General features: G+C 36.6%; 1 protein-coding gene across 8 annotated transcripts in view; it reads right to left on the minus strand.

The window, feature by feature from the left end:
* The window catches only part of LOC106071555 (uncharacterized), a 368124-nt gene that overhangs the window by 29200 nt on the left and 321008 nt on the right, over window positions 1–17916 (minus strand). For 6 of the 8 annotated variants that reach the window (XM_056014087.1, XM_056014084.1, XM_056014081.1 and 3 more), the window contains exons 14-19: window positions 8542–8610; window positions 7725–7832; window positions 6754–6984; window positions 4687–5279; window positions 3179–3496; window positions 1152–1631 (exon numbers count right to left, since the gene is read on the minus strand). In XM_056014087.1, the coding sequence (XP_055870062.1) occupies window positions 1152–1631; window positions 3179–3496; window positions 4687–5279; window positions 6754–6984; window positions 7725–7832; window positions 8542–8610 (1799 nt within the window). The remainder of the gene's footprint in view (window positions 1–1151; window positions 1632–3178; window positions 3497–4686; window positions 5280–6753; window positions 6985–7724; window positions 7833–8541; window positions 8611–17916) is intronic. The other 2 variants (XM_056014089.1, XM_056014088.1) reach the window with 2 other exon arrangements.

Here is a 17916-nt window from a genome sequence, read left to right on the forward strand (position 1 = left end):
CCTTAATTTACAAATAGAAAAACAAAACCTAATAAAATACTCAGAAAGATATAAAGATAAGGTAATTGCTTATGCTAGATCAAATTTTTACAAGTTCTCTTTCTTCCCTAGTGCCTTTAGAGAATGGAATGAGTTGCCTGAATCAGCCAGGAAAATCAACAACTTAGCAGAGTTTTAGTCATTTGTTAACATGCATGACACATGAAATGCGTAGGAAATAATTATCTTCTTTTTCGAAGTAAAGTACGTAGTATATATAAGATAAGAAGATAAGATTTATATATAGGTTAATGCAGTGTTTCCCTAATTGCTCATCACAGGGGCTTTAGAAATATTTTCATTTTTTTTTTACATTGAATATACCTTGGCAGGGCCCAGACAGTAGAGGTTTGCAAAGTACAAGACCAAAGCAAGCTTCATGGCCCAGTTAGTAATACAATACTCTAAATGGGTGTTGGCTCTTCTATGTCCACTTGTTCTTGAGGCAAACATGGCCTTACATTGATGTAAGCATACAATACCTTAATCCATAATGAACCACAGATGAAGGTTTTGATAGTTGAATTTCACAGCTCTAATTGATCATTAATATTGAAGGCCCACAGGTCTGAGCATAGGCTTCAACAAAGCTAATTTTAAGCTTAGTTTTTTAATTAGGGGAGATAATGAGATACAGGTGGTTATTGAACATTTCAAAGGAATTGATATCTATGAAGCTCAATTAAATTTGAGTTAAAAATTAATTGATGTTGCACACAACTAATTCATCAGAAACCTAAATGTGTTATTTTTTAATTTTTTCTCAGAAAATGACATTTAAAACTTAAGCTTTGAATTGAATCTTGAATAAGCTTCTAGAGTTATTTCCTTTTCCCCCCCAAAATTTGAAGGTCAGCGAAATCCTCTCAATAAATAGATATTTTGCTGACTCCTTTGCAAGGGCCATCATGATAAGAGCTATCATCAGAATCAAGGACAGTTATGGACAGTAGTCACAACAACGAAAAAAAATCCTTTAATTTTTGAAGAAACATTGTCCACAAAGAGAAGATGACTTTAACATTTTCTTTTAAAAAAAAACCATTTGATTAATGAACTCAAAATATGGAAGTACGACTAGGAAATGGAGCACAAAAGTAACTACCACCTACCACAGGAGATATTGCTCTTGGTGAGAGGGGCGGGGTGCTTTGCGTTGACCCATACGACCTCGGCTGGATGTGTTCCACCTCGCGGTTTCTGTCGTACAAAGTGTCACTCTGCTGTCTCTGTAGGGGCCGCTGTGGTTGCTGGACAGTCTGTTGCTGTTGCCAGTTGCTGCTGCTGTTGGACCGAGTGCGCATATACTCCTTACTGCTGCTGCGTGCAGGGACAGGGGCAGGGGCTTGTTGGACAGGAAGCGACCTCTGCATAGTTGGGGAGGGTGGGGGCTTGTTGGACTTCTTATCGCCATAGCTGCGGGACTCCATGTAAGAGGACGTAGTGTAGGATGTGTTGTAGTGCTGGTCCTGAGGCCAGGCAGGCTCCCGCTCCCCTGCTGAGCGCTGTGTAGTTGTGTAGGAACTAGTTAACCTCTCAGGAGAAGTGGGGCCATTTTGATAGCCAGGCCTGTTGTAAGAATCCATGACAGCCTGGAAGAGTGGTAAGGAAAAAAATCAAAACCAAATAACAGTGTAACTCTTTAACTACAATATCACGATGGATCATTCATAAGAATGTCACACTAAATCATTAGTAAGGTTTTGTTTTATATACAATAAAAGGTTTAAACGTTACAATTGTATTTTAAAAATGAGATACCAGCAAAAAAACATTTTTAGACAGAACAATTTAAATTCACTTTTGCTAACCAGGATTTAACTAGATTGAACAGTTAGTCTACTAATGAGTTAGTGTTATTAAATCAAAGTTCACACACACACACACATATAACTAACTTAAAATAATGTAGTCTAAATGTATTTTTATAACATGAACAATTATCTGCTAACTTGCAACTTGAACAATGAAAAAAAAAAAAAGGATGAGTTTATAAAATACCAAAATAAATCCAAACTTTGGCTAAACATGCAGGAAGGGAGGTAATACAGAAGCTAAAGGTTGTTAGAGTTATACAGCCTTGAATTTAGTTGAAGCAAAAATACAATTATTTTAAGTTAGTGACTTCTCATGTGCAGTTCAACAACGTATCTATGAACTATGTGCAACAATAACTATCTATCTCTATGTGCAGCCGAATGTGAGCATAATTCTTTTTAGTGTTGACATTATAAGTTCCAGGTTTATGCTTCTACTTGCACCTACAGTGTATGTATGATCAAAGTGTCATCTGGCTACATTAACCGCAATGTTGACAATAAAGATTTGATGTACTAGGACTGAAAAGTTCAAAGTTCATACCTTATGGTCAAACCTTATGGTCATTTCCCAACTTCTTATTGTCTAAAATGCATTTTTACTTTTAATTTCTTTTCATACTAGGTAAGTTTCTGCTTGGGTGCTAAATGTAGTTTTTTTTTTAAATATTGTGTTATAGATTTATAGCATATAAATATATTTCCTAGATACTCTGTGCTAATGTCTGAAGTGTATTGAAGAAATCTGTTTTTGTACTGTGTCTACTGCTATTTTTATTTATATTTAATACTGAAACTTCCACTTATGTCTTTTACATGTTGGAAGTATACAATTATTTTCAAGAAACATCTGTAATGTAAATGTTTAGATATGGAAAACAATTGTTTACTGATACTAGTGGATGTTTAGTATTTTGATAGTTTGTTTTAGTCATTCCATTAAATGTATGCAAAAAACAAACCGTGTGAGTAGAGATATATATGTATAGTTATTGAAAGGCTAATATCAGAGAGATATATAGATAGTTTAATAAATCTGAATGAAATATTGTTAAGAAATAGGCTTAATAGGTATTATTTGAATAGTGGATGGAGGAAATCAAACAAGATCAACAGAAGAAATATACATGGTAAAACCTAGGCAGTCTGCTAGTATTTTGGGGAGAGAACTCTCAGAAAGTACAGTGAAATGATGCATATGTTAATACATAGGCTAGTGACAGAACCTCATCAAACTACTCTCTAAATGAATGAAGTGGCCAAAAGGTCTGGACGCTGACCAACGCCCCCCAGAGCACATGCTGGCAAACTAAGCCACATACCCTTTCCTCATCATCACTCTGTGTCTTCCGTGTGTAATACTTGTTCTGGGCAAACCGCAACTCGTTCACAAGTTTTTTCTCCTGCTCTGTCCGGCCAGACGAATCCCGTCCCTCTTTAAAGTTTTTAAGCTTCTGCTGCTGCTGCGCCAGCCAGGAGTTGGTATCACCATCCAATGAAGAGTAGGAGTATGAAGGCGGAGAAGACGACGACTCGTAGTCGGCCCGATAAGGAAGCCGAGACGATGGGGGCGAGTGAAGAGCCTGCGACTGTTGAGAGCGCACGACTTCATGTTCGACTAATTCGGATCTCTGACTGGTCTGAGGGACAAATTGTTACAAAGCGTCACATGAAACAAATAGTCAAATTGATACTAATTTTTACAAGCAAACTAAATTCTGGCAGTTGTATTTTGTTATCTATCCTATTCTGTTCTAGAGTGCTACCCTTGTATTAGCCTGACAATTGAATTAGTGTGACCACTGAAAGCTAGGGCTAGGGTTTTCATAACACTATTCAACTTGATCATAGGACATGCCTATCACATTTCCATGCATTAAAACTCCTAGTCACTGCTTCTAACAACAACACTTAGTCTTAGTTCAACGACTATTAAAGGAGTTCCTGTTTGTTGAATGAACTCAAGATTTGTTCCATGGATAGAAGGGCATTATTGTAATAAGCTTATATAAATACATTAGAAGCTTTATAGTTACAATAGGCGCATGCAATTTTTTTTAGTCGAATCGTTTGTTTAAAATTTTAAACAAAAATATACATTGGAATAAATTATGATTAACTTTATAAAACATTTCTTTTTAATGGTTCTTCAAAGTCAATAGTGAAGAAAATAAAATAGTTGTGATGACTTGTTAGTAGCCTACTGTATAGAAGTTCAAGTAAGCTTATTAAAGTGAAACAGCGTTGAGATAACTTTGAAGTTTTGTTTGCCATGATTCTAAATGAAGAACTATTAATAAGCATGTTTCAAATATAAAAGAGGAAAAATAAAGAAAAGCATAACAGCAGGTAACTACATTTTGTCTGAAGGAAAAAATGTTTTGATAAGAGAAGTGACTTTAAGAAATTAATAAAAGATATACTTTAAAGAGGGAAAAGTGTAAATAAGTTCCCCTTTCAGACCTTGCCGTCTTTAGGGCAGATGATGTAAAGGTCATCTGTTTCTATGGCCTATGGTTAACGAGGGTGACATGTGGCCAGCACAACGACCAACCACCTTTATTTGTTCCCAATGTCAGATACCCATTAGAGCTGGCCGGACTCAGAGGCACCCAAAGATCCCGATATTATAAATCCCAGTTTTCACCAGGATTCAAACCAGGGACTTCCGGTTCAGAAGCCACGCGCTTTACCGCTCAGCCACTGTGCCTCCAAAAATGTAAATAATCTTTGACAAATATTCTTCAGACAACATTAGCTGCTCTTATGACTTATAAAACAGAAATAAACCCAGCACCAAGAATAGAGAGAAATCAAGAAATTCACTTACTTGCTGGGAGACTCCAGATGTGTATGAAAAGGCATTGTTAGGAACTCCTTTAGGATGGTATTGGCTGGGGGGTGGCCTTGACGGACTTGTGTCCAGCATTTGTGAAGGGTCTGCAGCAATGGTGTAATGGTCCTTGACCTCACCTTGACCAGGGACCTTGTAGGAAACCTCAGCGCGCTGTATGAGCACCCTGTCGGGATTCCTGTGTGCGTCGGTGCTGGAATAAGAAGTGTAAGTGCGGGTGGTTGTTGTCACAGTTTTAGCCCCACTCATGGTTGGACTGGTTGCTATATTGCCGCTGTTAGGTGAAAAGGATGTCTGTTGATTTTGAAAGGACCTCGGAGAAAGCTGCTGTTGCTGTGTAGGAGAAGAAAACGTCTGTTCACTTAGTAGGTCACTCAACAGCTCGTCTAGCTGCGTCCGCTCTTCCAGCGTCTGGACTGTTTTTCTTCCAAGCGTGCCGCTGCTTGGCTGGATCTGGGAATACGTGGGACTGACAAGGTCGCTGCTACTCAGGATGTTGTTGTTGATGTTGTTGGATGTTACTGATGTTGTGTAGTGAGAATTAAAGCTTGTGTTGTGGCCTGCAAAGCCTGCAGAGATGAGCCAAACAGTTAGGCAGGTTTACAATAAATGGGCAGAAAAACAGTTTGTTTAAAAATTGAAATTTTAGCAACTATTGATACATAGAAAATATTGAATATAAACCTACTTTAAAAAAGGAGTTACATTTTAATAGCCAAAAATAATGAAAATATATATAAATTAATATTTTAGCTTAATATAGCCTATCTAGCAGACAGAAAAGGTAGCAAACAAAGGCAAGCTAATTAATGGAAAGAAAAAAATATTTGAAAATTAGCTTTTCTCCTATTAATAGTGCGGAGGATGATTGGCTTTTTAAGTCTAAACTATGGTTAATTGAAAAACTGGAATCACTCAAATGAAAAAAAAATAACATGCTCCGCAAAATTAATACATTGTGTTATTTGATGACTAATTGTTACATTCTTAATGGATAATAAACTAAAAGTTATAAGGTCTAAATACTACTTTCTTTCAGAGTCTGGGATCTGTCAATGTATTCTACAAGTGTCATGAAATAAAACAAAATTTGCTAAACAAGGAAGAAAATGTTGGAAGAAAAAAAGATAAACGAAGTCTATGTTTGAAAAAGACCAGAGTTGGCATTCTATGTTACTGGAATCGACTAAATGATAGAGTAGGCTAGAGTGCATACTACAGGGCATTGATATTTAAAAGATATACAAATATATCAATACTTGTAATTTTCAAAACAGCACTAGATTTAAGAGATACCATGTTTGTCATTGGCTAGGTAACTAACTAGCTGAATACAAATTTTAACCCTTTAAAACCCAAGAAATGTGTTATGTTTCTTACTTGATTTGTGTTAGTCCAAGAACTGAATAAATCAACAAAGTTATGTTCTAGACAAGACACTTTTTTTTTTCAAAGTCAAACCATTTTTATAATACACTGCTCATTTCTATTTTGCTAAACTATTTTTAGTTCAAACTAACTGATAGAAAACATTTTTTTGCTCTTTTCTTTGTTGATATAAGTATTTAGTAAATTTTAAATCTTGAAATAATCAGGCAAAAATAACCCTTTATTGTAACTAATACACGTAAAATATTCTGTGATTTTGTTGATAAAAGTAGTTTATATTAAATTGCTAAAAAGAATAAACAATTTAATTCTGTAGATTTGTTATGCTATATCAAGACTGATGATTTGTAAATAATTGTTCAATTGATTGTACAATTAGAGTGGGAGGTAAATGTGTAGATTTGAATCTAGTCTACAAAGACAAATGCAAGGGAGATAAAAGACTATTAAATACTCCATCTACAGTGACAGACAGACATGGGAAGTAACTCTATGACACACTGAACAACAAAAAGTGAGTTACACAACTTTGTTCATTGCTTTATCTAATAAGACTCATGGCAAGGGGAGGTAAATGTACTGATCACTTTTACTTGGTCTACAACACAAAAGAGTGAGTCAAAACAGCTTTTGTTCCTATCTTTACACACTAACCAGAGTTTATATTGGAGGAAATGGAGCCATTGGTTATGTGGGAGGGGCCAAAGTAATGGTCGGCTGATGACGGTGGGACTGATGAGGTGGGTGTTGCCCTCTTGGTGACAGTGGCGTAGAGGCTTCCGTCTGGCGCTTTGCTGTGGTCTACAGTGTGGATATTGCTAATCACTTTACTTTTATTCACGGGGACTTGTGATGATGATATTCCGTTTTGATTCAAGTCTAAAGCTGAAAAAAGGAATCAGAAATCAAGGGCAAACAAATAAAACACAGAGCAGTAAAACCAAAACGAAGGGAGACAAGTCTAGAGATATTTATTTAGAAATAGAAGAGAATAGCAGTCATTGTCAAGTCTTAGTTTTTTTTCAGTTCATATACTTGGTAAATGTTGTCAAGCATATTGCATTATAATAAAGTCAGAATCAAAGCACTACAAAGCCAGAATGTCAAGAGTTAATGTCAAAGTGAATAATATATATAGGTAAGTGAAACTATAAGATCTATTAGAGTCATAAACAGCACTAGAAAAACTTTTAGAAATGTTATTATTAATTGTACTGATGTAGAAAATCTCAAACATTTTTATTGTGTAAATCTTCACTGAATTAATTTGTTAGTCTTTATCTTTTTTTAAAATTGAAAATTTTTTTTAATGAAAGAAAAAAAAGACCAAAATTCATGCAAGTAGCAAAAAAAATTAAAATTTTAGAAACCAATTTCACAAAATTAATTTTAAATAAATACCAAATTTCAAAGAATCAACTAAAGTTGCATTCAATAAAATAAAGTTGTAATGTAAAGAAGAAGAAAGCGAAACATTTCACCTTCTATCTACAGCAGCTCTAGTTGCTAGATTATAAGAAGAATGAAGTGTTACACACTACAAGCTATCAACATAAATAGATCTCAACTTTGAAACCAAAAAACCCAGAAATAAACCCAACACTATGCTGTTTTTTTTTTTTTACCATCTACAGACTCCAAGGCTTCATGGAAATTTTCGTAAGAATCCGAACGTGCCAGAGACTCTTCATTATTGTCAACGGGAACTGTCACGTCAGACTTGAATCCTGAAACTTGATACAAATATAGCCTTTGTTAAAATATTTTATCAACACTGGACACTGATAGTTAAAATCTGTCTTACAGACACTGAAGACAGCAGTTGTCTGAACTTATATGGTAAGGACACAGGCAGCAATTCAAAAACTGTCTGTACTCATATGATAAAAGTACTGAAGGTAGCTTAGCTATTTCAGTACATACATTAAGGAAGCTGATAAAAAAACAGGACTGGTGCATGCTTTGAAAAGCTGATCATTTCTTGTACAAAAACAACAACAAATAAAAAAATATAACCCTAACCCTAATCATAGGTAATAATGTGGGTTACTAACTGTTTCCATATCTAAATCTGACTATTACTATTAATTTGGAAGTTTAGCACCACTATCATTACTCTGGAGGTTAAACACAGATAGTGAATTAAGTCATATGGACTGATGAAGTAAAGTTGACCATTGACTAAAAAAAAAAGCTTATCAAGGGAGCTCAAGTTTAAAACCTGACTCGAGTTGAGTTGTGTTTGCTGAGCACCTAAATGCAGTACAGAAATCTTCTCCCGAATCCCCCCTCCCCCTCATAGCTGACTGAGCATGACTAATGAGCTATACAAAAACAATTCTTTTTTTTTTTTACAGTTGAGATAAACCTAAGACTTTTGGGTTGACAGAGAGCTCGGTCTCTTCCTGCCCAAACTAAGAATACAAAAGCTATTTTGTTCACCTGAAACCAAAACATCAGAACTTGGTCCAAAGACAAACTCTACTTTACCATGATCTGGGAACCTTGGATCTGAAATGGAGAAAAAAATAGGTTTCATTCAAGACACAGCAAAAAGTGAGCTTGCAATAATACACAATAGTAATGTTTGTTATATTTTTTAAAGAGAATACATTAAATGTCTCAAATGCAACTAAAAACAGAACTTCATGAGAATGAAACATTTGACAACTGTTAATACCAAAAAATTACAGTCACAGTACAGAGAGCTGCTAGTGAGGACAGCAATGCTACACTAACTGGACTTCACTGTTGGTTAGTCATATGCTTCTACAGATAAGCACTTCTAGAGCTTTATCAACCTTCAAGGTTTTTTTTACGAAAGTTGAAAAAAAAAACAACAACAAAAAGCAATATAAGTCCAGTACGTTCATAGGCGCGGTGGCTGAGTGGTAAAGCACTTGGCTTCCAAATCAGGGGTCCCGTATTTGAATCCTGGTGAAGACTGTGATTTTCAATTTCAGGATCTTTAGGGCGCCTCTGAGTCTACCCAGCTCTAATGAGTACCTGACATTAGTTGGAGAAAAGCAAAGGCAGTTGGTCGTTGTGCTGGTCACATAAAACCCTCGTTAACCTTGGGCCACAGAAACAGATGACCATTACATCATCTGCCCTATAGATCATCAGGTCTTATGGGGAACTTTACTATACTCATAGATAGGCTACAGCATGAAAATAACTGACCATGATTTAGTCATATGCTGGATGTTTTAATAAAGACATATAATTCAGTAGTCTTGGAGAAAATAGATCGCAAGATTAGTTTTTATGTTGGTTTAACAAAAAAAGAAGAATCTACATGGATTTGAATCAGCTGGAAAACGAAAACATGAGGAAAAGAAAAGAAGACTTATAGAAAGAAAAAGACACTCTGTCAGACCAAATCCAAATGGTTAGCACTTGTTCAAACTACCGCTTCATGAGGGAACAAATTGGGAACATCTAAATGTTAACTTCTCTCCCTTTGGTCTGATGTCATGATAAGCCGCCGGGTTAATATTGTGTTGACTGCTAGATCTACACTACAACAGAACGAATCACTCTTGAATGTGATTCATTGTGCAGACATTTCGTGTTCTAATCTTCCTGTTCATTTCTAAAAAACATCCGGTTGACATACTGTTCAAAAGCCGTCTCTATGACAACTGGCTTCCTTATCCTGAAAGTGAAGGCTTCAGGTAAAACAAGGGAGATCACTACAGGACGTCCCGTGGAGTGGTGTGTGCAGTGCAGAGTGAGACGCCATGCCCCGTAAAGATAGCCTTCACAAAAGATTGCGCAAGGTTTATACTCTCAACACCAAACCAACACCCAGTATACCAGTGACTCGACACAATGGTAAAAGTACAATCCCAACATATCTCTCATTATACTCTCAAACTAATGAGTGCATACAAAATGGAAGTACAAATCTGATGTTTAGAGGCTAAACTACCGCACAAGTTTTGAGGGTTAAAGCCACTACATAAAAATAAAAAACAATATTGCTTCCAAGAGTTGTACCAGATAAATACGATAAATTTTCGTGTCAAGTCAAATGATTCTAAAATGTGTTTTAAGTGTAACAGATAAGAAATTGTCTTCTACTCAGAAAATTAAGGAAGAATGAGCTTTAGTTTTTTTTTATCACAACTATCACAGACATAGCTGTCGTGTTCATGTGTGATAGAAGGGTTTTAATAGTAAGATAAATGTTCAGTATAAGCATTGAAATGTATCGGTTTGGAGCTGGCTTCGTAAACCATTGCAAAGAATCCTAGTCATAACGACACTGTCCCCCCAACACAAAACGTCCTCTGTAAACCACAAGACGAAATGTCCCTTGGGAAATGCAGTATCATAAAAACCAAATGAGTATTAGTAGATCAGTCATTCTTTGAAAGATTCTCATTAATCTAAGCAATTATGACAAATTTTCTTTAAATTCGATTTGTTAGAATAATCTAATCGAGACGGAATATAGAAATCCAATGCTAGAACAACCAGAAGAAAACAAAAGAACGGGCAAGAAACACTAAAGAAACAAAGAGAAAACAAAAGAAAGGGCAAGAAACACTAAAGAAACAAAGAGAAAACAAAAGAAAGGGCAAGAAACACTAAAGAAACAAAGAGAAAACAAAAGAACGGGCAAGAAACACTAAAGAAACAAAGAGAAAACAAAAGAACGGGCAAGAAACACTAAAGAAACAAAGAGAAAATAAAAGAACGGGCAAGAAACACTAAAGAAACAAAGAGAAAACAAAAGAACGGGCAAGAAACACTAAAGAAACAAAGAGAAAACAAAAGAACGGGCAAGAAACACTCAAGAAACAAAAAGAAAACAAAAGAACGGGCAAGAAACACTCAAGAAACAAAGAGAAAACAAAAGAACGGGCAAGAAACACTAAAGAAACAAAGAGAAAACAAAAGTGAAAGAAAGTTCATTGGGAAGTTGATGGCTCTTTCATAATCAGAATTTAAGTCTAGCAAATCATCCAAGTACCTCATACAGTCAGATTGTCTTCCTAACCGATGCGAAAACGACCCTCCAAAGCTTGGAAAACTCTGATTCCTCTTACATAAAAGTCTCAGGACAGCACTTCAACAACAGCAGCAAAAAAACAACTTTTATTCAATAGATACCAGCTCATATACAACTAGAAGGAAATGAGACGGCTGACACACTCGCCAGGAGTGGGAGAACAAACTCACAATTAAACTCTGCACTCTACCCAGAAGAGATGAAGAAACTAATAGTAAATAAAAAAAATGAGAAATGGACGAGCTCTCATCCAAATCACAAGAAAGATGACGCTTACTATAAGCTAGACCAACGGCTAATCTTTCGACTCAGGACCGGACACAACAGAATGCGACAACACATGTACCGGAAGCTCAAAATTGGAACCAATGAAATCTGCCCATGTGGAGTGTCACCAGAGAATGCCGACCACGTCCTCCAAAACTGCTCTCTTTATTAAAGAGGCCCGTTTAAGACACTGGCCCCAAAACATCCCAATAGAAAGAAAACTATATGGAGAGCTCCCTGATTTGGAAACCACTGCGCAGTTCATCTCATATATTGGTATAGTCATCTGAACGCTCCAGCATAAAAATGAGAACGAAGACGAAGAAAGTCTAAAGAAAAAGGAAACTGGTGGAAAAACTAGAAATAAAGAGAACCAATCAAACAGCACAGAAACTGTACCCGCATAGATTCTCCGAGTACAATAGGCTATTACAGAACTAGAAGAGACAGAACTAGAAGGCCAGGAAGGTCAAAGAAATCATGGTAAAATTCTATGGCAGTGGTGTTTCTCAAAGACACTCTAGAATATTGGCAAAGACACAATGAGATTTCTTTAAAAGAACCTTATGAAATGATCTTGTTGCAAATATTTTTTCTCGCAAAAACATTTCGAATTGTCCGAGATGTACTTTAAAGATGAAACGACGTCACTGAATTCAACATTTTTATTTTAAATAAACTAGTTATAGTGTCGTGTCTATTTGATTATGCTCGAATATGGATTTATAACTACAATGCGAATACAAAAGTTTGTTTGTCATTAAAAAAGAACAGCACATCGACCCCCCTCTTCCCAAGTTTCCCTAAAGCGATTTGTTCGAAAAACGCTGTACTACGTTAAACGTACCATGACAAGAAGTTCCAACGTTTCTCTAGACTTGGGTCAAACTCGGGTCAAACCTCAGATATCATTGAAAAAAACAAACAAACAACAAAAAAAAAAAAACAACGCATTTACAACACGACAGCACATCACCCCCGCCCCCCCCCCCCCTTAAAGTTTGAGAAACGCTGAACTATGGTACACATCAAGCAGACCATCGACTACCCTCGACCGTGACCACCTCGCGGTAAAATGAAGTAGGCTTTTAGTGTTTGTTTTAAAATACGATTTTTAAAAAAGTATTTTATATTAATAACATGTCAAACTTTGTTGTTTCGTATGAGCTTTTAATTGGCAAAAGACAAATAAGAAAACAAGAGGTGGGACGGGCTTTGACTCGATGTCATTTCTGGGAACAAACTTGCACGTCTTCAGAATTGTCAAGGTTTGACTTCAATCAGTGACATTAACAGAATGTTTCCAGTGGACCTCATTCATCAATCGCAAACAAACAACATTTAGTGATAATATTGATACAACAATGAAAAAAAAATATATCACGTGACAGTCTTTAAGGATTACGTAATTTGTATAGAAGAGAGAGAGAATCGCGTGGCTAAATGTCGTTTGTTTACGATTGGTGAATGAGGTCCATTGTCCACATACTATAAATTATACATTTAGAGAAGTGTAGCAAAGAATAAAAACATTCTCTGACGTTTGACTTGAGTCTATAACAAGCAACAGGTGAAGTGTTTACATTTGCCCCACACTAACACATTGAAGACGCTCTTGAAGAAATGTCACACAGCTTCATTAAATCATTAAATAAGAACAATCTGGTATAAACTTTGTCACATGTAAATTATGAGTGAGTCTGGTGTGAATGTACACTTTGGTTTCTTATAGTTATAATGTTTTTGTTTGGTGTAATGCACAAATTTCCATACGGATAATAAAGATTATTATTATATTATTATTATTATTATCATTACGTGGGCACATCTTGAAAACAAAAACATGTCAAAAGGATAAGTTGCCGGGACGAGCCATTACAGTATCTCAATGATTCAATCTTTGACTAACAAATATATATACTCAGATTTCAATATATATCAAATTGTAGCGGTTTTATTGGAGAGAACTTCTGTAAAAGAACAACAACAGATAGAAGACCACTCACTAAGTCAATCAAATACTAAACCACATACATTCATGAAGATGTTCGTTTAACATGTTTGACATGCTCCTTTACAATTGAAGATAATTACATTCTAGACGAAACTTCTCGCAGGACGGCAAGGGTAGAAGTGGGCAGGGTTCAAACTCGGCGCCGTCGAGAGGACAGTCCATAGCGATTACTTGACGACCAAGCAGCCAAACGTCAAACGAAATCACGTGAAGACATGACCACTGTTTGGATGTGATGGGAATGTGGTCGAAATGGAGACGGCTGCACGTGATATTTCATTGTAACAAATGTTCCTGATGCTTGTAGAGTGTAGCTAAGAACACAGTGACCAGTACAAAACTTGGACCTATCACAATGTTCCACTACAAAGATTGCACCATGCACTGGAAGTCACACAAGAACGCTAGCAGAGTGGAGAGGACCATATACTAAGTTCGAGTGACTACACCAGCCACCTAACAACTAACATCTAACAACTAAGTTCGAGTGACTACACCAGCCATCTAACGACATAATTGTTCCGGTTTCGTGTGTGACATTTACCAACCTGCTTATTACACTGGCCACGGCGGTACACTATATAAAGAAATAATAATAATTTGGAGTTAGGAGAGGGATTCTAAACATTTATAGATGTCAGTGAAAGGCTCCACTATAGACAGCATAATTTCTTTAACACCAAAATGTGTACAAAATAAATGATAAACTATGACTAGTCAATTAATGAGTTCACAGGAAATACAATTTTCTGGAACATGATTTAGGAATGTATACAAAGAGGAACATAACGGAATTATGGATCAAGCAGTTAGCTTCATACAGATCTACCTTGAACATAACTTCATACAGATCTACCATGAACATAGCTTCATACAGATCTACCTTGAACATAACTTCATACAGATCTACCATGAACATAGCTTCATACAGATCTACCATGAACATAACTTCATACAGATCTACCATGAACATAACTTCATACAGATCTACCATGAACATAGCTTCATACAGATCTATCTTGAACATAAGGATGGTTGCCTGGCCGTGCGGTATGCGCGCTGGACTGTCGTTCGGTCGTCTCGATGGGCCCGTCTTCATACCCTGCCCGTTGTTCTGCGGGAGAGTTGGACTAGAATATCGATTATCTTCAACTCACAGAAACATCCGAAACATTTGACAAACATATGTCAATGGGATCCAACGTGCAGCAATGTATGGAAGAGTTACGAAGGCTTCAAACTCTTACTCGAAAATTATTTTTTTTGAAAGAATCGCCCAATTCGCAGTAGGATTTCTTGGTTTAAATGTCAAAATATGGAAATCTCACCGTAATGCATGTAACAATAGCGTGGTATGACCAGTCAGCTCATCCAATCAAACACTCACTACCATAGGGGTATCCACTCTAGATGTTTCCACGAGCCCTTCTAGTCAATGTCCTGATCAGATCTTGCAATGTATGTTTTAAACTAGCAATTCTTTAACACCCTTTTGCTATATACATGTATAGAGAACTAAGCTAAGCTACCCTTTTGTTATATACATGTATAGAGAACTAAGCTAAGCTACCCTTTTGTTATATACATGTATAGAGAACTCAGCTAAGCTACCCTTTTGTTATATACATGTATAGAGAACTCAGCTAAGCTACCCTTTTGTTATATACATGTATAGAGAACTCAGCTAAGCTACCCTTTTGTTATATACATGTATAGAGAACTCAGCTAAGCTACCCTTTTGTTACATACATGTATAGAGAACTCAGCTAAGCTACGCTTTTGCTATATACATGTATAGAGAACTAAGCTAAACTACTCTTTTGTTATGTAATGACAGCAATTATTAACACAGCATTTTAAAAAATATTGATGTAACTGAAATGTGAGGCTGGTCAGTGTAATGTATATGTGTATTTGTAATCAACTGACACACGTGACATAGGAATGTATACTTCAAAAGAATTGATGTAAACGAGCCCCATGTAGATTAACGAGGATATGGTTATCTGACTATGGACTGTGTGTTTTTTTTTTTAGACAAGGTTGGGTCAAGCCAGGCCGACACAGTAGAGGACCAGCAGAGTTAAGGCGTGAGCGAGATTCAAGTACAAGTTGTGTAAAGCCGTGATATTCAGACATAGACTGCTGCCAATTGTACGGTTTTTTATTGTTTATTTTTTTATTATTATTTATTACACTCATTGAAGTGTCTCGTTCTATCAGAGACCAAGTCGTCAGGTTCTTGACTTAGCCATATTGTTCTGTCAAGAGTTTAAAGAGAATCGTAACAGTATGGATATCTCTATCACTAGATCTAACAAATATTCTGCAATTGTGAGTGTTTTCATTAGGTCCGAGTCAATGGCGCGAAACAAGCTAGATTTATTTGAACTCAATCCAAAAGAGCTCTACATGTTTGATAGTTCCAATGAGATGGCTGCTGGATGCGGAGTAAAAGATTCAAACAAAGAGGTGGACGAAACGAATTCCATAGGGCAAAAGTAAAAAAAGAAAATAAAATCTCAATCTAAAATGTATCATTAAGAAAATTCCAAATTAATTCGGTAAACTACTTGTTTTTTTGTTTTTTTTCATCGACCTGTACATGTGTCTACCACACGCCAATCACTTATTTAGAAAAGATAATAGCAAAGGAAAATCTGGCAAGCGAAGCGAAAATGTAAATGTGCCAATGACGTCATCTGTTTACCAAACACTTGCACCAGACATGCCAGTTACACTTTGAGTCTGTGTGAGTTTTTTTTTTTCGCGACTCTTTAACTCATCAGGCCTACGTTATTACCTCAGCATGGGCGATGTCGTCACAGAACTGATTCAGTCAGGCTGAGTTACTCACTAGTAACTGAAGGCTGAATAACGTGTTGGCTTAAAATAAAAGTTCGAATCACTCCCACTCAGCAGACACACACAGCTAAACGTAAAGGTTTCAATATACGACCATTGACGAATCCACTGATATGACGTGCGGGGGCCGAGTTGTAAAGCCCGGGTTCGGATCCTGATGAAGACTGGGAGTTTTAATTTCAGGATCTTTGGGGCGCCTCTGAGTTCATCCAGCTCTTATCTTATATAATACAGACGATACTTAAAAAAAAGAAGATGATTACGTCCTACGCGTCATGCATTTAGTCATGCATATTAACCAATGACTTAAATGGGTTCCTGACAATAGTTCGGGAAAAGTAAAGGCGGTTGATCAATGTGCAGGCCACATGACACCCTTGTTAACCGTGGGCCATATAAACACTTTACATCATCTGCCCTATAGATCGCAAGGTTTGAAAAGGGAACTTTTGTCTGACGTAATACAGTAGTACAGAGCCAGCCTTATGGGGTGGCGAATGAAGCAACCGCACCAGGCCCCGAGTCTTACGGAGGCCCCGCGGTAAAGAGAATCTTGTGTCCTTTTGTCACCGGGTGCAAATATTCGTGGCCCCGATATGACACTCGCCCAGTGTTCAGGCTGCCTCTGCTCGGTGTTAAGAAGTCAAGACACTAATAGTCCAAGCAAATAGTAACTACAGGTAGAGATACCATTAGTGGTTTAACTTAGAAATAAATATGCGTGATAAAATGATTAAATAGCAAAGTGGCAAAGTTGACAAGATTTGGAAACTAGAAAAGGGGAGTACAGACTTTTTCTAGTCATTCTTTCGCGGTCAGCTCTGCGCCACGCTGCAGAAGTGCTGTAGTGCCTAAATGTCAAAAGATGTTCTACGTGGGTGGCTAGCGCACTGGCCAATGAACCTTAACCTTCAAAGTGAGGTCAGAGTTCAAAGAAAAACTCTGTGACCAGTACAAGGAAATCCACTTTGTTTTCTGTTGTTGATATTTAGAAGTACAAACTCATGAGACAGTGTCAGGGGTAGATAACTCTCACAATCAGCTGAAACATTAGCAGCAGACACAAAAGTCCAACTCGGAAAAAATAAGAAAAAAAAAATAAATCACTGGAGAATTTCATGTATAGCAATCACATAAGAGAGAGAACAGAAAGTTGATCAAGTTAATAATTTTTAAGGGGATTAGAGATGCTGGAAATTTATGGTACTCTCCAATACGGTAAGATCAGATAATCAAAATACTCTTATTGTTGCATAGACCCCTCAACTCAAGAAAACATAAAGAAACTGGAACAGACACAAAATAGAGCAGTGAGATTCATAACAAACAAATATTCACATTTGACTAGAGTAACATCTTTAGTAAAATAACTAAATTTAGAAAGCCTTCAGGACAGAAGACTCAAAAGTAAAGTAGCAATTATACATAAAACACGGTACCATAATATTCAAATACAAAAACAAAATTTAAAAAATACTCTGAAAGACACAAAGATAAAGGCACATTCCTCGTCCCCTATGCTAGGACAAATTTGTACAAATACTCCTTCTTCCCTAGTGCTATTAGAGCATGGAATGGGTTGCCTGAGCCAGCCAGGAAAACCAGTGACTTGGCAGAATTCAAGTCATTGGTTAATATGCATGACTAAATG

The sequence above is a fragment of the Biomphalaria glabrata genome, chromosome 16 (assembly GCF_947242115.1).
Source record: "Biomphalaria glabrata chromosome 16, xgBioGlab47.1, whole genome shotgun sequence".
Lineage (NCBI taxonomy): Eukaryota > Metazoa > Mollusca > Gastropoda > Planorbidae > Biomphalaria > Biomphalaria glabrata.